At 44.9% G+C, this 21,121-nt stretch overlaps 1 protein-coding gene across 7 annotated transcripts in view; it reads left to right on the forward strand.

Moving 5' to 3' along the window:
- Nucleotides 1–18,646, forward strand: part of PHF19 (PHD finger protein 19) — a 33,203-nt gene extending 14,557 nt beyond the window's left edge. For 5 of the 7 annotated variants that reach the window (XM_020990585.2, XM_078150168.1, XM_020990581.2 and 2 more), the window contains 11 exons: nucleotides 408–508; nucleotides 1,363–1,511; nucleotides 3,076–3,171; nucleotides 4,194–4,262; nucleotides 4,735–4,855; nucleotides 6,285–6,352; nucleotides 10,357–10,533; nucleotides 11,228–11,309; nucleotides 13,222–13,307; nucleotides 14,282–14,377; nucleotides 14,704–18,646. In XM_020990585.2, coding sequence (XP_020846244.1) covers nucleotides 408–508; nucleotides 1,363–1,511; nucleotides 3,076–3,171; nucleotides 4,194–4,262; nucleotides 4,735–4,855; nucleotides 6,285–6,352; nucleotides 10,357–10,533; nucleotides 11,228–11,309; nucleotides 13,222–13,307; nucleotides 14,282–14,377; nucleotides 14,704–15,046 — 1,388 coding nt within the window. In that variant the 3' untranslated portion in view covers nucleotides 15,047–18,646. Of the gene's footprint in view, nucleotides 1–407; nucleotides 509–1,362; nucleotides 1,512–3,075; nucleotides 3,172–4,193; nucleotides 4,263–4,734; nucleotides 4,856–6,284; nucleotides 6,353–10,356; nucleotides 10,534–11,227; nucleotides 11,310–13,221; nucleotides 13,308–14,281; nucleotides 14,378–14,636 lie in introns of those variants that run through there. The other 2 variants (XM_078150169.1, XM_078150170.1) reach the window with 2 other exon arrangements.
- The last annotated feature ends 2,475 nt before the right edge of the window (nucleotides 18,647–21,121 follow it).

Genomic DNA, 21,121 nt, shown 5'->3' on the forward strand with positions numbered 1-21,121 from the left:
TTGTGTACATATAGATATACACATGTATATGAGGTTATATATGTACATATATATATATATATGAGTATGTGTATGCATGTATGTGCACATGTGTGTGAATCTATGCTTGTACTGTGTGTGTGTGTGTGGTGTGTGTTTGGGAGGGCAGCAAATTGGAGGGAGTGTGGCTAAGAAGGAGATAACGATCAACTTAATTTTCCTGAGTTTGGAAGAATACTGTCCAGGGGGATGTGTGAGCTGGGTGGGATGAATAATTTTTGGCTTAGCCTGAAGAAGCCCCAGAATTGCACTATAGCTCATCACAGTAGCCAGAGCCTCTCCTCCCAGAATGGTGGTTTCCTTGATTTGCTGCTCAGCCTCTACATTCCAGCTCCTTGGGGACACTGTGTGCCTTTGCCCCCCAATAGGTTACCATCAGCAATGCCATATCCCCATTGCAAGCAGCACCGAAGGGCCCCTGCTAACACCATGGTTCTGCCGCCGCTGTATCTTCGCTCTGGCTGTGCGGGTGAGCCCTCAGTCTAGTCTCTTTTGATCAGTCTTTTCTGATTTCCTATCTTCAGCTGTCTCTTTATTTTCTTCCCTAACTGTAAAATGAGGGGGTGGACTGAATCTCCAAGCTGTCTTTGAGCTCTGACATCGTATGTTTTAAAGTCCTCTCTAGCTCTGACATTCTATAATTCTGTATTTTCTCTTTTCCCAATCTCTTCAACAGTCTTTCTTCATTTCTGTCTGTCTCATCTGTGGTCCCTCTCAATATCTCTCTCTTCTTCACCCTTCCCCCACCTCCACCATGGATCTGTGACACTGGTGGTTCCCAGACCCCAAGTCTGATTCTTATGATCTACTCCCCAGACTATCTGTCCCTGGAAGCAGAGACAGCTCTTTTGGGTGGGGAATGAGTCACCCATTCAGCTGACAGTCATTGAACCACATCCGTTCTGTCCATGTACCAGTCTATACATATTTATCCAGGAGATCCCTAGCACTGTTAAGTTCCTTATGAATGTGTTACCCATAGATGACTGGACTGTCCCATCTTCTGCAGGAGGTTTTTCCTGGTCTCCCCAACTGCTAGTGCCTTCCCTCGGAGATTACCTTCTATAGTATGTTCACAGTTGTTTACATGCTTTCTCTTCCTTTAGAATGTGAGCTTTTTGATGGCAGGGACCAGATCTCTGCCTTTCTTTGTGTCTCCAGCACTTAGCAGTGTCTGGCACATAGTAAGAGCCTAATAAATGCTTTGTCACCTGACTGACCAACTGACTGACTGTTCCACATGTATGCTGTTGATACACTTGCTAGGGAGGTTCTGGGTTCTCTTGGAATGACTTGTATGCCTTCTCCTCATCTCCTCCCCAGAAAGGTGGCGCGCTGAAGAAAGGAGCTATTGCCAAGACCTTGCAAGCAGTGAAAATGGTACTCTCTTACAAGCCTGAGGAGTTAGACTGGGACTCCCCACATCGGACCAACCAGCAGCAGTGTTACTGCTACTGCGGAGGTCCTGGAGAGTAAGGGCCTGGCCACCTTCCCGGGTGACAGCTGGGGTTAGTGGGAGGTGGAGCTGGGACTCATGGACATGACCAGGCCTAAAGCATGTCTCTGCTGAGCTTGGAGCACCGGGGTTGGCCCCACATACAGAGTCGAGGGGGGTGGGTAATGATGGTGATCCCAGGACGTGCTAGTCCTACTGTTCTTTTCCCTGGTCAGACCCTCTCCAGAGTATCGTTCCAGTCCTTGGCTTGGGAATCCTGATAAGTTAGAGTCTATCCACAGAAGAGCAGCTAGGGTTGGAGACAGGAGGTCTATGAACCTTGTGACAGAAGGAACAGGAAAACCACATCACTAGAAAGCTAACATCTGGAGCAGAAAAATAATAGGGTGTGGCCGGGGAAAGGACAGTGGAACTGTCTGGGTCCAGTTCTGGGTGCTTGGAGAACAGGACCTCCAAGTCCTGTTCTCTACCAGACCATGCTGCCTCTTTTCCCAAGTTGGTTTTTTTCCTGATGGTTACAGAGGGAGGGGAACTGGATTTATCTCTGTAGAACTTGGTTCTGCAAGGATGTGGTAACTAGAACTAGTTGTTGAAGAAGAAAATAGAACAATTGAATCAAATCAGCGTTAATTGATCATCCACAGGTGTAAGAGGCCCGTACTTAAGAGGTAGTGTGTCTAGGGTACATAATGCTGGAATCTAGAACAAGGAAGAACTGAGTTTGAATCCTACATCTGACACTAATTATGCACCCATTGGCAGTCACATCTGAGCCTCTATAAAATGAGGATAATGATCATTAGTCTCTGGAACACCTGTCATAGTCTTGTTGGGAGGTTCAAATGACATAAAATAGATCAAGGGAGTTACAGATCTTAAAGCATTATATGAGATCAGTTTGTATTGTTTCATTTGGTAAGTAGAAGGGTTTTAAGTGGCTGGCACAGAACATAAGTGGAAGACTTCAGATTCAAGCCTTAGAAACCTTATCCTACAAGAGACACTGCAGTTTTAAACCTCAGCCTCATATTCTGACCTATATAGAAGAAAAATGAAAAAGACTGAAGATGAAGAGATGCGGGTTTTAGTCTTTGTTCTGCCACTCATTCTGCGACTCTAGGCAATTCAGTTCCTTTCTCTGAGTATCAGTTTACCTATCTATCAAATGGGGTTAACAATACTTGCCCTACCTACCTCCTAGGGGTATTATGAAAATAAAATGAAATGAAGAGAAAAGTGCTTTTTCAAAGTATAAAGCCAGGTAAGGTGTTAGCTTGTAATAGTAATTATTATTGCTTATTATCCTATTAAGAAAATTGCTTTGGCTGTCTCCTGAAATGTATATCTCTTTGATGTGAATTTCAGTTACAGAAGTTTCCCAGTATAGGTTGGGCATGTATTACTCAGAAAGGAAGGAATCAAGAAAAGATTTTTCTTTAGGGGTTGAGGAAGGGAAGAAGGTTATCCCTGCCCTTACAGCCTGGCTTTTCCTTCCTTCCTGCTCCCCCCCCCCAATCCCATCTTATCCTAGAGGGAAAAAGTAGGAGGCGAAGGTTGACGTGGGCTTCTTCTCTTCCTAGGTGGTACCTAAGAATGCTTCAGTGTTATAGGTGTAGGCAATGGTTTCATGAGGCCTGTACGCAGTGCTTGAATGAGCCCATGATGTTTGGAGACAGGTACGTGTTTTTCTTAGGTGATCTGAGCTTGCCCCACTGAGGCTGTGTGTGGTGTATGTGTCCTCATGTAAGATTATATGTACTTCATTCTCTGGGCAGTTGTATCTATATATGCAACCATCTCTGCTTTTCTCACACATGTATGTGTTTCTTTCTGTTTGTACTTTGTATGTGTATGTGTATGTCCATGCCATACTATGTATATGCATCTCTAGTTCTCTGTATATGTATATGATTGTCTATTTGTGTGATTATTTGTACGTGTTGTATCACAAAACATGGACTAGCTTCTCTATGTCTTGATTCCACAGCCAATTTCTGTTAGCATTCAACAGTAGAGCCTGAGTTGATTCTGAGGAGGGCCATTAAGTGAGTGTGTAGAATTTCTTGGCTCCTTGAGCATATATTCATGGTGGAGTTTCCAGAGGAAGGCCACTCTGCCTCATCTCTTTTCTCTGACCAAGCCCATTTAATTTAACTCCTGCCTCCTTGGTCTCAAAAGCCTGTGGGGGCAAGGACTGACTGGATTTCTGGGCACACCTGAAACCATCTATCAAAAGCTCAGCAGTCCAGGGATTTTCAAGAACATGAAGCAAGGGATGAGTGGAAGGATCTCGATGAACCGGTCACTTAAGTAGTATTTATTAAGTGTGTACTATGTACCAGGCACACGCTGAGTGCTGGAAATACAAAGAAAGTAGGAAAAAACAATCCCTGTCCTCAAGGAACTCACAGTGTGATGTGGAAGAGAACATGCCAACAGCTATGTACATAACAAATATGTATAGGATAAATTGAAGCTCATCTCAGAGGGAAGGTACCACAATTAAGGAGGTCTAGAAAAGGCTTCTTACAGAAGGTGGGATTTTAGCCGAGACTTGAAGGAAGCTAGGCAGCAGAGATGAAGAAGAGCATTCCGGGTCAGAGAGAAGGACTGAGTCATACAGATTCTTAGATGCCCACTTCTGCCATTCAGAGCTTTCTCGGTTGTCCCTGACCCCTTTTCTTCTTTTTTCTTGCAGGTTCTACGTGTTCTTCTGCTCGGTGTGTAACCAGGGACCAGAGTACATTAAGAGGCTACCTCTAAGATGGTGAGGGTAGGGCGTGGTTGGGTAGACCTCATCTTTTGTCCTCTGCCTCAGTTTCCTCACTTGTAAAATGGGATAATAATAGCACCTACCTCCCAGGGCTGTTATAAGGATAAAATAAGATAATATTTGTAAAGCACTTTGTAAACCTTATAGTGCTATATAAATGCTAGCTAGTATTATTATTATTACTAATTTATGGATCAGGAAGTAGGGCCAAAAGAACAGAGGTCTTGACCCTTTCTGGATTAAATTGGTTTTGTCCCTCCCAGAAGAAAGAAAGATACTATTTGTTCTTTGTCACTTGGCCTCAGATTTGACCCTCTTCAGCTATTAAACCCCCTTCTTCCAGCTATGACGTTTCTATCACCAAGCTGGGTTTAGAGCATGGAACATTTCTCCCAGTGTCTCCCTTGGGAGTGGGGCAGGGGCCTAGAGGATAAGCCAGTTCTAAACCTTTTCCTTCCATCCCCAGGGTGGATGTGGTTCACCTTGCCCTCTATAACTTGGGAGTACAGAGCAAAAAGAAATACTTCGATTTTGAAGAAATCCTAGCCTTTGTCAATCACCACTGGGATCTTCTTCAGCTTGGCAAGGTACTGGGGTTGGGGGTGAGAAGAAGAAAGCAAGCAGTGCCTGGGATGGAGGCAGAGAATAGAGAAGGAAATAAAACTTAAGAGCTGGGAATCAGTCTGCTGAAGCTGGAAAAGGCCCAAGAAGAGAAAATGCCAGATCTTAAAGAGCATCTTCTCCAACCAGCTCATTTTACAGAAACAGAAACTGAAGCCTATCAAAGGAAAGTGACTTTTGCAAGGTCACACAGCGAGCTCGTGGCAAATCCAGGACTCAGTTCAAGTTTCTTTCCATTGCATGTTTAAGTTGAAGTAAAAAGATGTAAAGCCCAAAAGACTGTTTGTGACCCAAAGGTTCCAATTTCAGGAAATGGGCCTGCTAGCCTAGCTCTGCCTAGCTAGAGCCTCCGTGGTCTGGGAGAGAGCTGGGAAAGGGAAAGGATGGGAAGAAGGGCAAAGCAAGATGGGCCATTCAGGGGAACGCTTGCTTTAACTGGAGACTGCTGGGTTCTGGGAGAAAGCTTAGGCAATACTGCTCCCTGCTGGCGAAACTGTAGATATCATGTTTTGGTGAATGAAGATTGAAACTTCTTTGGCTCTTCCATCTTTTTCATTCATTCATCATGATTTTTGATACACGTCATAAAACATTAGGGAACTCCCAATTGATCTCACACCATCCCTGAGGCTCAGAGAGGTACAGTGACTTACCCAGGTCCACACAGCTAATAGACAGCTGAGCCAGTGCCACAGCCCAGGTTTCTTGACTTGGAATCCAGTGCTCAGTTGGCCTAATCTTACTTAAATCTTCTTGACATGTTACAGTTCCAAAGTACTTTACAATCCAGCTGTATCCTCCAAGCAGCCGTATAGCATAAATGAGGCAAAGAATATTAGTCCCATTTTACAGATGAGAAGACCATGGCTCTGAGACATTACAACCTAGACAGCTAGATCTGGAAAGATCATTTAGTCCAGTCCCCTTGTTTTTTACAGATAAGGATGCTGAGGATCCAAGAGAGGAAAGTGACTTATCCAAGGTTATGTGGTATCAGTGGCAGAGCTGGTCTTCAAATCCTGGTCTCCTGAAATCCAGGCTTTCTCTCCTTTTTTATGCTGCCTCTCTGACAAAAGGCACTGCTGTAATTTTCAGCCATAGCCCCTAGGCCAAAGGTATAATGAAGTCACTGCCTAGTTTAGGGGGTTCAAGGAACTCCATGCTTATCTAAAAGTTGAGATTGGGGGTGGTACTTAGGGAGACAGCTTGAAGCAGTAGAGGGTATACAACTTTGACCCTGGCCTGAGACTTTGCCGGTGCCTCAAGCTGAAGGCTAATGCTCACGTTTCTCCTCGAGATCCAGCATTGTTCCATTTTTGTCTTTGTGTCCCCAGCACCTAGAGCAATACCTGGTACATAATAGGTGCTTAATGTTGAATTGAATTCCTTCCTCAGCTGACCAGCACCCCAGTGACAGAGCGAGGACCCCATCTCCTTAATGCACTGAACAGCTACAAAAGCAGGTGAGCAGGGGACAACACTGGGAGAGACAGAAAGATGGGCTGGGTTCATATCCAAGTGTTTGATTTCCCCACAACCCTGGTGCTCTTCCTTCCTACCTCAGCATCTTTGATCAGGTTCTTTCCCTCCTCCCCACCCCAAGCCTTCCCTGCCTACAAAAAAATATGCCCTCCTCTCTGCCCATATAAATGCAGAGCATCTTTCCATACTTTCCCCAATAATCTTAAGGAAGTAAAATGTAGAGACTAGAAAAGACCCTAGAACATGGTAAAACAGATCTAGAAGAGATCTCAGAGATCATCTGGGGTCCAGCCCTTCATTTTATAGATGACAATGATGACAATTCACATTTCCATAGCATTTTTTGAACTGACAGCCCATCTGTTAGTGCATACATCCTCAACAGTGAGTGAGGTCTAAAAGGGAGCAGGCTGAATCATCAAGCAGTGCTTTTAGTGACCCGAGCTTCTCCTTGAAACAAACTGTTGGCTTTTTAATGTCCATTCCAGCGATGCTCTAGGGCTGCAAGTCATGGGATGTTATAGCCTCTGGAGAAGAACTGCTGAAGGTCATCCAAAAAGCCGTGAATAAAAAGACACATGTTGAATCTGAGCAATTTGAACTACCACCATCCAGGAGTTAGGCAAGCAGAGCATAAAATGCCATTAGGAAGATAACGTAATCAGGAAAGGTGTGGCAAGAGTGAGGGATAGCCAGTAGTCATCTTGTGTGTTCTCTGGAAACCATATTAGGAGAGCTAAAGGCCACACTTCCTTCCCCCCCCCCCGCGCCCCATCAAGTCCAGTTGGATAGAGTATTTACAAGTAAAACATGGACAAGAGTTACACAGGATGAAAAGAAGCATGTGACTTCCATTGGCAGCCATGTATAGTGGGTAGAACACTACACCTAGAGTCAGGAAGATTGAATTGAAAATCCGAGCTCAGATGCTTCTTAGCAGTGTTACCCCAGGCAAGTCACTTAATTTCTGTCTGCCTCAGTTTCCTTATCTGTAAATTAGGGATAATAATAGCACTTACCTTTCAGGGTTATAGTGAGGATCAAATAAGATATTTGTAAAGCACTTTGTGAAACTGAAAGCACTATATAAATATTGTTAATTATTATTATTGCTGTTGGAAAGAAGTGTCCATATTATATTAATAAAATCATGGTCATTCAGTCAACTACTATTTCTTAAGCAGCTACTGTATGCCAGGCACTGTGCATTAGGTACTAAGGATCCTTCCAAATCATGAAGCATACATTTTCAGGTTTACAAAGTACTTTGTTCATAACAGCTCTGAGTCAGATAGTAAGTTCCCAGTTCTTCTGACTTACAGTCTAGTTTTCTCTTGCCGTGCTGCCTCTCTTCCCATTTAGACCTTGATTCTTAGAATCATGGAATCTTAGAATTTGTGTAGTCCAGCCTTCTGTCTAATGCTGACATGTCCAAGACTTGAGATGAGCCATTCAGCCTCTGACTAGACACTTCTAGTGAGGAGGAAATCCCTACGTCAGGAGGCAGCGAGGTGCCTTTGTAAATGACTACTACTTCCTCATGCCAAGCCCGTGTCTGCGTCTGTGGAACTTCCCGCCATTGCTTCTGGCCCAGGGGCCAAGCAGACCACGCCTAATATCTCTTCCACATGACAGCTACCATAGATGGTACTTGAGACCTGCATAACATCTTTTAGCCTTTGGGAGGCAGCATGGTCCAGTGGAAAGATCACTGGGTTTGGAGTCAGATAACCTGGGTTAAAAATCTAGCCATGGCCCCTAGCTATCTCAGACATTAGGCAAGTCATTTAAACTCTCTGGGCCTTTGCTTACTCATCTGTGAAATGGCAAGGTTAGGCTAGAGAATCAGATTCTGTTGGAAGGAAGTATCCATACTGATGAGATCACAGGTCATTCAATCAACTACTATTTCTTAGGCACCTACGGTATGCCAGACAATGTACAGTAGATACTAACGTGCCCCTAGATGATCTCTAAGGTCCCTTCCAACCTTAAATCTATGACTTTGTTTATAGTATCTTTAATTGTTCCATTTTGCATTTAATACTTAGCACAATGCTTGGTTCATAGTAGGTGCTATATTAATGCTTATTCCCAACCCTGCACACCTCCTTACATTCTGAGTGTTCTGGTCTCCTTGAAGGCACAGCTGTCTTCTCTTACCTGCTCTCCAGGATGGAGCCCAAGTTCTTGCTAAATGTATTAAATTAAAGTCAACATTAGGTGGGCAGAAATGTGAAGGCAGCAACACCCAGTTTCCTTAAGCACTTGTCTTTGTTTCTGGGGCTGCCCAAGACAATGCTACTTAGCCTCAAATTCTTCAGGAAGATTCAGTTCTATGGAGGTAGATAGTTTAGCAAATTCAAGTAGCTTTCCAATTAAAAAAAAAACCCTATCAAGAACCTACTATGTCTAAGGTACTGGGGATACAAAGATGAGAAATTACATAGTTCCTGCCCTCAAGGAGTTTCCTTTCTAATTGTTGTGGTTATGTGTGGTTCCTCCTTCATTCTCAAGGAGGACCATGACATCAGGGAGATGATGACATGACTTGCAATTGACTTTGATTTGAGTGAGGGAGGGCTGTGCAAAGTCACCAGCCTCACTTTCTCCTCCAGAGCTATCCGGGTCAGTGGCCAGATGTCTATCAGGACGACTGGAGATGGCCCAGGATGCAAGACGTAACAAAGACACAAAGAAGTATGATACATGAAGAATAAGGGGAAGAAAGTATTAGACATTAAGGTCCATAAGGGCAGAGCCTAAGGCTTAACTAAACTCTTAGCTAAACTTCACAGAACAAATCCTCTTAATGAAAGGATTTATTTTGTAACACTTGGATTCAGTCAAAAGGCTGCACCTGAGGACCTAGAAGGCCACATGTGGCCTGGAGGCTGCAGGTTCCCTACCCCTGGTCTAGGCATTCAAGAGAAGCTGTGTGTTACAGTGGAAAGAGCCCTGAATCTGGAGTTAGGAGGGCTGGACTCATATTCCATAACTCTTCCACTGCCTACCTTGGTGACCTAGAGCAACCTCAGGGCCTCAGTTTCCTCATCTGTAAAATTAAGCTAGACTAAATGGCCCCAAAGTTTCCTTCCATTTCTAAATCTGATTCCAGATGTGAGGCACAGCAAGAACAAAGTTTTGGGAGATAGGATTCAGGGGAGGGGTGCAATGAGGAGAAATATTCAAAACTCAAAATGCCATCCCACCTCTTCCAGGAGGCCCTCCATGGTTCTCTGGGCCTTAGACTTCACTGTAGGATTTCTTTTGTACCCTTTTAGTACACTCAGCTGATTGTATCTGGTTTGGTGTCCTTGACCCTGTTGGTCTGTAAGCTCCTTGAGGGCAAGGGCCATGTCTTATATAAACCTTATGTCTTTTATCCACGATATTCTAAAGCAGAGATTCATAATCTTTTTGGGGTCATGGACTTTTTGGGCAGATTGGGTGAATCCTGTAGACTCCTCAGAACGATGTTTTTAAAATGCATAAAATAAAATACATAAAATTGCTTTTGAAATACAGTTGTCCAGATACCTTTTAAAAAACAAGTTCATGGACCCCAGGTTGAGAACCCCTGTTCTGTGTACACAGCAGATGTTTAATAAATGTTTGTTCTATTTTATTTCTGAGAGGATAATGGGGAAAGGACAATGAAAAGCAATGGGGTCCCCAGTTACCAGGGAACTTGAGGCTGCCTCGTGCTCCTCACAGCTCATAAGTATATTGTGTCTGTCTCTGGACCACAGAGTATATAGAGAAGGTGTTTGGGGCTGGGTTAGAGCCTAACCTCTGACCTCAGAAATAAGGAGCTGTGATAAGTTCTGAAGCATTTCCTGGGCCTTTTGCCTACACTCCTCCCCTCCTCCCCCCACATACACACACACACACACACACACACACACACACTTGCCTTAGAACATAGTGCTTTGCACACACTGGGTACTTAAGAAATTTTGGTGATATGCATGTGTTGTATTAGGTTTCTCTGTGGCAAGGAGATCAAGAAGAAGAAATGTATCTTTCGACTAAGGATCCGGGTCCCTCCCAACCCACCTGGTAAACTGCTGCCCGACAAGGTGGTGGCTCTGAAGGAAAATGGCGGCACTTCCTCTGACCTACAGAAGAGAGGGAAGAGCAAGTACCAAACTAAGCATAGGTCAGTGCCCTAGGGTGGCTCCCCACACGGGCCGAGGGGGCTGGAGCTGCAGCAGTGACTTGGCATTTCTGCCCTCAGATCCCAGCCTGAGAAGACAGGGAAGTACAGTAGACACTGAACTTCCCCTCCCTCCCCAGCCCCTGTTCTTCCATCCCATCTCTGCCCTTTGCACCATGACCTCACTTCTCATCCTAGTTACGTCATGGAATCTCAAGTGTTTCTTAGCCCCTTCCACCCCGTGTTACCAGCCTTCTCATGACCCCTGTTAGCCCCTATCTTCCACTTGCTTCTAATCCTGACGCCAGTCCTCATTTTCTCTCACCCCTATAAGCACAGCCTCTCCACGACTCCAGCCCCAACCTTCCAAGGTACCATGCCCCTGTCCTTTCCCACTGCTAAAATCTTGTGAGCCCGGGCCTTCCCTCTGCCCTTCCCCCGTGACCTAAGCCCCTGCCCCTTCCTGCGATCCCTTCCCTTTTCCGTGACCCTAGCCCCTGTCCCTCTCTGGCCAATACTCACTTCTCTCCAGGGTGTGAACAGCTGAATCTCTAGCCTGGCCTCCCCTCTCTTAGATATCCAGCTGCTCAGTCTCCCCATGTTAGACTCCCATTCCTTTCCCCTTTTCCCCAAGGCAATGGGGAAGAGGAGGGAGGCTGACACACTCTCTCTCTTTCTCCCTTTTCTGTGTCCACAGTTCGGTGCCTCATGAACAGCAGAAAAGGCGAGTTGTTAGAAGAAAAAGATCAAAATTTTTGTTGGAAGATGCTATTCCCAGTGTTAGTTTCTCACTGTCTGTCTTACTCTCCACACTTTTACTTTCCTGGGTCTGTACAAACCAGCAAAACTTTACTTAAAAAAAGAATATGCCTTCTCTTCCTCCAATCCCTAATTTTGGTGACCATATATAACTTGCCCTGTTTGGGAGAAAACTCCAGTACCTTTGGTGAGAATAACGACCCCTCCATTTATGCAGTGCTGTGTACTTCTGTAAGCACTTACACATTGACCACCCCATTAGATCCTTGTAAAAACTTGTGGTGTAATGATGGGAAGGGAGAGGGATGTGTAGTCAGAAGACCTGAGTTAAAATCCTGGCTCTGCCACTCACCGACTCCATAAACCCAAGCAGACCTCTTCCTCTCTCTAGACTTTGATTTCCTCATCCATAAAATAATGGAGTTTGACTCGATGGTCCAACTGTTTAGGGCCATTTGAACTGTAACTTCTGGAAGCTATAAATCTTGTCTAAGAAGTGTGGCAGAGATTATTATCCATATTTTATAGGTAAGGAAATAAGAGCCTAGAGAGGGTAAATAATATATACAAGGTCGACTAGTGGGCCATTGACAGTCTGGCCTAGAACCCAAGCCAGGGCTCTTTCTGCTGTACTCTTTTCACAACATGTCACCTCTAATGCTACCTTCTCATCCTGAACCTTGGCATCTATGACCAGACACCAGACTTAAGGAACAGAACATCTTCTTCCCCTGCCAATTTTAGAGGACAGAGCAGCTGGAGGTTCAGTGGTCCTGGGCATTCCTAGGCCTATTAGGTCCAAGTGACTGACAGTTAGGTTGGGGTGGGGTGGGGAGAAGATAACAGTGATGTTAGAAATAGGCCAGGTTTGCCCATGCTGGGAGGAACTGGGAGTACTCTGGGCTTAAAAGGGGCTATTTGGGTCGTGGTGCTGAGGGAATTGTTGAGCAAATATTAAGGAGCGCCTGACCTTCTGCTTCAGGTATGTAGTAGAAAAGGCATTGGACTTGGGTCCAAGTACTGTATCTGCTATTTGTGACATATAGCAATCCCCCTGAGCCTCAGTTTCTCCATTATTTCTAAAGTCACTTCCATGCTGAATCTGGCACTTTGCCTTCACTACCCTGCTGGTTAGAAGGCTCTGAGAGCCCCTCGTGTATTTAACAAACATTCTCCGCCTATTAGGTGCAGAACCCTGTTCCTTAAATCTGGTCTCTGTTTCCAGCAGAGAGATAAAGGTAAAGAAGATATGGCCTCTGCCCTTGTAATACTGACAGCCTAGGAGGAAATATGTGGAGCTTACCTGGGAAAGGGCAGATCAAGGTCTTTGGAGAGCAACTAAGAGGCCCATGTTTACATAGCACTTTTACAAAAGATCTATCCCAATATCCCAGTATAGTAGCCCATTACAAGTAAGGAAACTGATGGGCAAGTGATGCCCGAGGTCACATAGCTACTATATGGCAGAGTCAGGATTTGAACCCAGGTTTCCTGACTCAAAACCTAATCTTCTTTTCACCATGCATCAGGAGCTTGAACCAATCAAGTGCTAAGTACTGGCCAGGATAAGAACTCACATTTCTCCAGCACTTTAAGGTTTACAACATGCTTTTCTCTGCAACAACCCTGTGAGGTGGGGAGCAGTATTCTTCCTATTTTGTAGAAGAGAGAACTGAGACTCATGGACGTTAGTAGCTTGACCAGAGCCCCAGCCCCAAACTAGGTGTTGTAGAGCATCCAAGGGACGATGAGGATATGCTTCCTGCCCTCCTAGGGCTTATGCCATTATTGGGGTTCAGGGCTCTCACAGGTCTTTTGGAGGGGAAAGGGTAGGAAGAGAAGAGGAAGGCTTTCTGAACGAGGGTGGGGAAAGGGTCCAGACTATATGCCAGATGATCAGTGACTTTCTTCATCTTTCTTCTGTGCCCTTAGAGTGACTTCACCTCAGCCTGGAGTACCAATCACCACCTGGCCAGCATATTTGACTTTACTCTAGATGAAATTCAGAGTTTAAAAAGGTAATTGAAGCTAATCCCCACCTCATAGATCTGGACATACTACATGGGGTTGAAAAAGGTGGGGAGGAAGGGCAGCTAGGTGGCGCAGTGGTTAGAGCTCTGGCTTTGGAGTCACGAGGTCCTGAGTTCAAATCCAGCCTCAGATACTTGACAATAGCTGTGTGACCCTAGGCAAGTCACTTAACCCCAATTGCCTCACCAAAAAGAAAAAGGTGGGAAGGAAAGGAAGGTGTTACCAGTGTCCTTGAAAAAGACAGGGAGAGGATAGCTAGGTGGCACAGTGGATAGAGCACCAGCCCTGGAGTAAAGAGGACCTGAGTTCAAATCCAGTCTCAGACACTTGACACTTACTAGCTGTGTGACCTTGGGCAGGTCACTTAACTCTGATTGCCTCACCCCCTCCCAAAAAAAAAAATAAGACAGGGGGCTAAAGATCAGAGGATTTAAAGCTGGACGGGAACTGAAAGATCATCTAGTCCCATGCCCTCATTCTAAACATGAGAAAACTGAAGACAAAGAAGGGATATGACGGACTTGCCCAAGGTCACATGGCTAACAAGTGGCAAGGCTAGAACTCTGGGTCTTTCTCTTTCCAAATGTAGTGTTCTTTCCACATTCTTCTACAGTGGGTGGAGGTAAGGGGTGGGATGGAGCAACTACTTTAATAGAGAAGAGGGAGGTAACTTGGAGTTACAGAAGGCACACAAGGTTTGGGAGTTAGAAGACTTGTTAGCTTGTGATTTTAGGCTAGTCACTTCCCCTCAGTAGGCTCCAGCTTCCCCCTCTGTAGAAAGAAGAGGATGGACAAGATGACCTTTAAAGATGCCTAAATTATGTTTCCAGGGCCATTCTGGGTATAATGTTCTGTGATCTCGGTTGTGGCATGCTGTAGCAGCCTTGGTTTGGCTAAGCTGAGAGAGCTGAGCTCCTGCTTGGAAGGACAGCATTACCTCTCTCCCCCCTCTCTCTTTCAGTGCCAGCTCAGGCCAAACCTTTTTCTCAGATGTGGACTCCACTGATGCTGCCAGCACGTCTGGCTCGGCTTCCACCAGCCTGTCCTATGAGTCCAGGTGAGCAAGAGCAGGGGCCACTCTCACATAATGGTCCCAAGCCCTGGCTGAACCCTAGCATTGATCCCATGAGTCTGTGCTCTCTACGTTCTAATATCCTATGCTGTAAGGTCCCTTCCATCCCTCATACTCTAAGTACCCAGGGTGGGACTAAGAGCCTTGGGGGGTGGGCAGGGGTTAAGCAGGCTTGGCTTCTGTGTGGAGTAAGTCTGCATAGTGTGGCCCTCAAACACTCATTCATAATCCCTCCACACCCCAGTTTGATCCACCCAGCTCCCCATCCCCAGTTAGAAGTCCCATCATCACCTTCTGCCCCTCCTGGACAGGCGGACTGTGGGCAGCCGGAAGAGGAAGCTGGCAGCCAAAGCATACACATCCCTAGGGGCGAAGCGACGGGCAACAGAGCCTGGTGGGCGCTGCACCTCAGACAGCAGTGCTGAAGGGGGCTCGGGCCCTGAGAGACCTGATGATGGCATTGATAGCCACACTTTTGAGAGCATCAGTGAGGACGATTCCTCCCTTTCCCACCTCAAGTCCTCCATCACTAACTATTTTGGTGCGGCTGGGCGGCTGGCATGTGGTGAAAAGTACCAGGTCCTTGCTCGAAGGGTGACCCCTGAAGGGAAGGTCCAGTACCTGGTGGAATGGGAGGGGACTACCCCTTATTGACCCAATGTTGGAGATGGGGGTGGGGGAAGAGTGGGAAGACAGTCTTTAAAGAGTCTTGTTAACCAAAGGAGAGAAGAGGGAAGTCTATCCCAGGGGCCTACTAAGCTCTTGGGCTTCTCTCTATCCCCAGGGGTTTCAAGGGAGATGGGAATTTAGTGATGCTCAGCTCTAGAATTTCATGCCTTTTGGAAAGGCTAAGATAAAAGCTTTGGAGCAGAAGCTCCCATGGTGATTAACTGAGCTCCTAGCTTGGACTGACTTCTCTCTTCTCACGTTCTCTCCCTTTTGTGTCTTTTTTTTTTAAAATTCTCTGCCTCTTTCTGTGTTTTTGTCTCCTTCCCTAGTCCTGCTTTACTCTTTCTTGATGTCTGTCCATATTTCTCTCTGCATCTTCGTCTCTGTACCTACATGTCTTACCTGTCTAGGTGTTTCTTTCTATTCCATGATACAAGTCTGCTTTTGTCTTTTTTTTTTTTTGGTCTGTCTTTCCTTATCTATTCCTCTCCACCCCATTTCTCCACCCTTCCCCAAGCTATATTATTTTAGTAGCTGAATATATGCAGAGGGCAGCTGCTACATGCCCTTCTCTGACCTGGCCTTGGGTTCTCATGGCATGAGAGTGCCTTTAGCATAGTGGGGAATTGTAAAGGGGGGCAGGGGGGAGGGGAGTTCATCTCTCTAGAGTGTGAAGGAGACCCTCCTGCTAGCCCCCTCCTGCAGCTTTCCTGTCACCTCCAATCTCCCCAGACCCAACATGAATGTGGATTCCATTGGTGGGGTAAAGGTGAGATTGAGAATGAGTAGGACAAAGACATAAATGCAACCTCATACTGCCCAACTGTATGTACAGGACAGAGGAATTCCTCTATTGGATGAGGGGCTGCACCCCTACCATACCCACCCAGAATGAACAACAAAAAGGGTTATTTCTTTCCATTGTATTTATTTCTTATCTTAGTGGAATGGCATTTAACTTTGAAGAATCTCCATTTCCCTTTTAACATAACCGAAACCCCTTCTCCTCTCCCCAAACTTTGCTGTGAAGCTGAGATAGAAATCACTTGGTCACTGAGGGCTTTCTGTGTTGGGAGCCCTGGATCAGGGGAAAGAGGGAAGACAAGAACTTGACCAAAGGCAGTGCCCCAAACCCAGCTTCTTCCGTTCCTGGGATCCTGGACACACATCCCATTTCCCCCTTTCCTGGGGGCAGTCAGATGAGTTCATTAAGCGCAGCCTTTCCTGGGAACAATCCCTTCACCCAGTTCCTGGAACAGGAAGGCTAAGAGATGGAGATGGGTGTTGAATGTACATGTGTTTAAGGATAGGGATGCTATAACGAGGATCGTGGTACTTTAGATCTCAAAGAAACCTCATGAGGCAATTAGCTCAACCTGACTTTTTACAGATAAGGAAATGGAGTGGTGGTGTCAGGGGTAGAGTATTAGACTGGGAATTCAAGGATCTAAAAGAATGTTGACTCTGGAATCAGAGGCTGGATTCAAATCCTGCCTCTGTGACTTCGGATGAGTCACCTAATTTTTCTTGACCTCAATTTCCTCAGTGGTAAAATGAGACTGGATGGCCTCTCGGGTTCCTTCTAGCTTTTAGCTATATGATCCAATTTTGAATCCTGTTTCTCTTATTTATAATCCATGTGACCTTGGGCAAGTCACTAAATCTCTCTGAGCCTTAATTTTCTTCCTCTGTAAAATGAAGAGGTTGGTCTCAATAACCTCTCCTTTCTATTTCTAAATCTTCTGCTTAGGGACTTGCCTAAAGTCACAAAAATAGCAAGTACCAGAGCTGGGATTTGAACCCAGGTCTTCTGACATCAAAGGCAGTATGCTCTCTGCACTCTACAGCCTTCTGGATTGATTGTATGTTTGTGTATGTAACCCTACCACTGATCCACCAACGGATGCCAAGCTAACAGCCTAAAGGTGGTAATAGGGCTGTCTACGCTTCATCCAGAGGAGGTATCCCCCTCCCCTGAAACTGACAATCATTTTTCCAGGAAGCCCAGTGCTTGCACTGTTCCTATCCTCTCAAGAGGAGAGCTCAGGGGATGGGGAATGGGGAATGAGGCTGGGAAAGAAGTAGGCCTCCTCAGACAGATAAACGCTGTCACAATGAGCAAAGGGAAAGTTGTAACTAAGCTGGAGGCCCTTCCCCACACTTCTCCCTAGAGGAGGAATCGCCCATGTCGGAAGAAAGTGGGAAATTCCTGATGTTGCTGCTTTTATGAATAATCAAAATCGACCCACAGAAAAGGGAAACCAGATGCACATGTTTCTTCATAGTGTAGAAAGCTCACCAGCTCTACCAAATTCTGTTTGGGAAAGGTGGGGGTGGAGATGGGTAATAGGGTCTGAAGCACTGATGTAGACTTAGGTCTCTAAATGGGGCTGGCCCTGGGAAACTTCAAGATCAGGGATGGGATGAAGGATGGCAGTTTTAAGTGGCCAAACAAGTATTTGAGCAGGTCTTAAGATATTTCCATTATTTTACCTTGCTGGACCGCAAGCCTTAACTTCTATCCTCATGCCTTAGAAAGAGCATCTCTGGTCCCAGTGAGGGACTTAAATGGATACTTACAAACCTCAGAACTTTCAAATTAAATTCCCTATTCTACTCATCCCTATAAAAAAAAAGTACCAACCCTCCGCTGACTTTCCCATTCAACCAGAAAAATTGTGTTGTCTGAGTAGCCATGACTCTGAGGCCTTGGTAGGTGTCCACTCAGATACTGCTAGGTGGTCTCTGTGCCATAAGAAACTCGCCATGGAAGAGTATCTAGAGTAGAGGACTTTTCCTCTTGACTCGGTGGGCCCATGAATAGCATTCACAAATTAAAACAAATGCCCAATCAAGTTGACCCTGGTTCCAGCCTTAGGCAGAGCTAATGGTTCCTTTAAGAAACCTGGGATGAAGAAGCAGGAGTTTAGTAGGGTTATTTGGAAGTTCTGCTGTTTGGGGGATCTCCCAAAAAAAATGACCTGGGTCTTGTACTGTCACTGAGGACACTGGCCAAGCTGGGACCTTAGGACAGTAACCTTTTAAAGGTATTGCCTCCATACTTTATGGCTATGGATGCCTTTGAATTGTGGGGATAAATGGGGCAGCTAAAAACATGGGAAGTATGGGCATCAGTCCTTAGCTAGTCCAATTCCCTGGCAATCCCAAGAGCCATGTGATCTGGGGAGAAAACTGAACAACTGTCCCAGATAACATAGACATCTTCCCATGCCTTGGGTACTTTTAGGCCCCCCAAAGTCACCGTATGTGGGTAGTTGAGAGTCTCCCCACTAAAGGACCATACTCAACTGGCAAGTGCACTTCCCACCTCTGGGAGGCTCTTGGGTCCTTGCTTGGACACACTGAAGCCTCCCTGAGCCCTTTATAGGGGCTGGACCCAACTTTGGCATCCTCACTGGACTGATGGTATTCAACATTGGTTGTAATAGGTCCTGTAATGACTCTGTTGTGCACCTTTTAAAAAGATTTATGGTTCCAAGTTGCTGCTTTTAATAACCAACATTTTATATTAAAGTTGTAATTAATGTTTGATGTACAATTAAAATCTCCCCTTGTATAATCACATGCTTTTTTCCACATCAGTCATTAGGCAAGGGATCCCCCTTGCTGAAGGAGACAACTGCCAAAAGCAAAATAAAGTGACTGGCTTCTTGTGCCCCACTGAAGCTGAGGAACAGTAACCTAAGTTCTCAACACCATCACCAGTAACACCTCCCATTTCTCTGATTGTTTATGGTTTACAAAACACTATCCTGGCAAACCCATGAGATAGGCAGTTTTATAGATGAGAAAACTGAGGCCCAGAGAGTAAAGCAATGACAAAGGTCACACAGCTAGTCATTGTCAAAGATGAAACACAAACTCACATTGTCTGACTTGAAGTCCAGTGTTAGTAAATCTGCTTTTCGTCTTTTTTTTTTTTTGGTCTGTCTCTACTTATCTATCTCTCCTCCCCGCTCCACCCCCCAGGATGCTGTATTATTTTAGTAGTTGGACATGTGCAAAGGGTATCTAGCAGAAAACCTGACCTGGTGGGAAGTATTTTCGTGGTCTTAGAGTGTCCCAAGAAAAATGTGGAGTCACAGAGCAATGGGAGTCATAGTGGAATGAGTATCATTGGCTTTAGATTCAGAAAACTTGGGTTCAAACCCCAACCTTGGGCAAGCCACCTCACCTCTTTTGGGCTTGGTTTCCTCATTTGTAAAATAAATGGATTGAAGAAGTTCTCTAAAGTTGTTTCCATCTCTAGACCCTATGATCTATGAGCTCTTGACCCTGAACCAAGATCTTTCTTCAACATGCTAAACTATTGTCCTTGGGCAATCTGCTAAAGACCAGAAAATAATGAGAGATTCAAGATCACTGAGCTAGAGTTGGAAGGGACCTCAGAGGCCATCTAGTTCAAACATCTTATTTTTTTCAGTGAAGAAACAGGCCAAGGAAGGTAAATGACTTGCCCAACATGAAACAGATGGGATTTGAACCCTGGTCCTCTAAATCCAGAAGCAGGCCTCTCCCCATCGTACCATCCTTCCTCCAAATGAGAGTCTCCCATTATCTTTTCTAACCACCCTCTCCCCTAGCTAAGCACTCTATGCCCAATACAGTGAGTCTGTCAATGAAACATGGAAGAGCAGAAAGCAAAGCAAAATACCTAGCCCTGCATACACAAAGGAGGAATGAAGAATAGTAAGGTAGTTAAAAATAAGATGGTAAATAAAGGAGCTTGATCTAGCAAAGGAGATAGGGCTAATGCATATGGACCAATTTAACACTGTAACACAATTTAAAAATGCAACACGTATTGCACAAAGTAGGCACTTAATAACTTGAACTAGAGAGCAAGTATGGGCTAAAATGCAATCCTGGCCTGGTCCAATAAAGGCAAGATTGCTGTGGGCTACCATGATCAAGGAACGTTTCCTGAATGAGGTGGCACTTGAGTTGCACTTGGAAGGATAGGTGACATTTAGATAAGAGAGGATATCCCAGAACAAGAGAGCAGACAAGGCTTGAAGAGTCTGGGTAGAAGGCAGCAAAGAGACAAGAGAGGGGTAGGCAACCAGGAGTAGCAAAAAATAATGTAAAACTAGACTTTGCATTGAAATGGGCTTCCCCAAGAATGTCTGATTCTCTCAATAGGGCCTCTGGTCAAAGCCTGGATTTCCAGGCTTCAGATCTTTGACTTCTTCCTCTCTGTCTCTTCTCTCTTTCTCCCTCCCTCCCTCCCAATCCCATTTCACTTCTCCCACCCCCTCCAGAAGTTGTATTCCTGATATTTCATATTTAGCTGCTGTCTGCCAGTGTCTGGGCCATAAATAACAGGGGCAGGGTTTCTTAGAAGTTTACATAAGTTATGAACTTTGACATTAAGCTACTTTCTCTTCTAATATCCTAGTCTTAGGGAAGGGGCAGGATTTCTTTTTCTTTTTAAAATTACCTTCATTTCTAAATGTCCTATCTTCCTTCCACCCCACATACATCCAATGAGCTATCAGAATAAAAAAAAAAGATTGGGGGGGAGAGGGAGAGAAAAGTGGTTTGCCAAAACTAACCAACATATCAATAAAGTCTAAAATTATATGCAATATTTCACACCCATGGTGCACCCTCGTAAAAAATAAAAGGGGGGTGGAGAGAAGTGCATTTTTAAAAATCTCTTGTTCAGGGCCAGGTTTGATCATTATAACTATATAAGTTTAAGTCTCAATTTTATTGTCAGTGTATATTATTTTCCTGGGTTCTGCTTATTTTACCGTTTTAGTTCATATTGGTCTTCACATTCTTCTCTGAATCCTTCATTCATTGTTTCTTATAGTACAATGACATTCCATTGCACGCATGTACCAGCTGCAACTTGCTTATTCATTCCCCAGTTGATGAGCATCTATTTTGTTTTTATTTCTTTACTAGGGAGTTGATTTCTTTTTTTTTCTCTTTTAAATTTTATTAATTTATTTTGATTTATCAACAATCACTTCCATATGCTTTGAGTTTAAAATTTTTCTCCCCCATCCTCCCCACCACCCTCCCCAAGAT

This window comes from Phascolarctos cinereus, unplaced genomic scaffold (assembly GCF_003287225.1).
Source record: "Phascolarctos cinereus isolate Bilbo 61053 unplaced genomic scaffold, phaCin_HiC Scaffold_2;HRSCAF=192, whole genome shotgun sequence".
NCBI lineage: Eukaryota > Metazoa > Chordata > Mammalia > Diprotodontia > Phascolarctidae > Phascolarctos > Phascolarctos cinereus.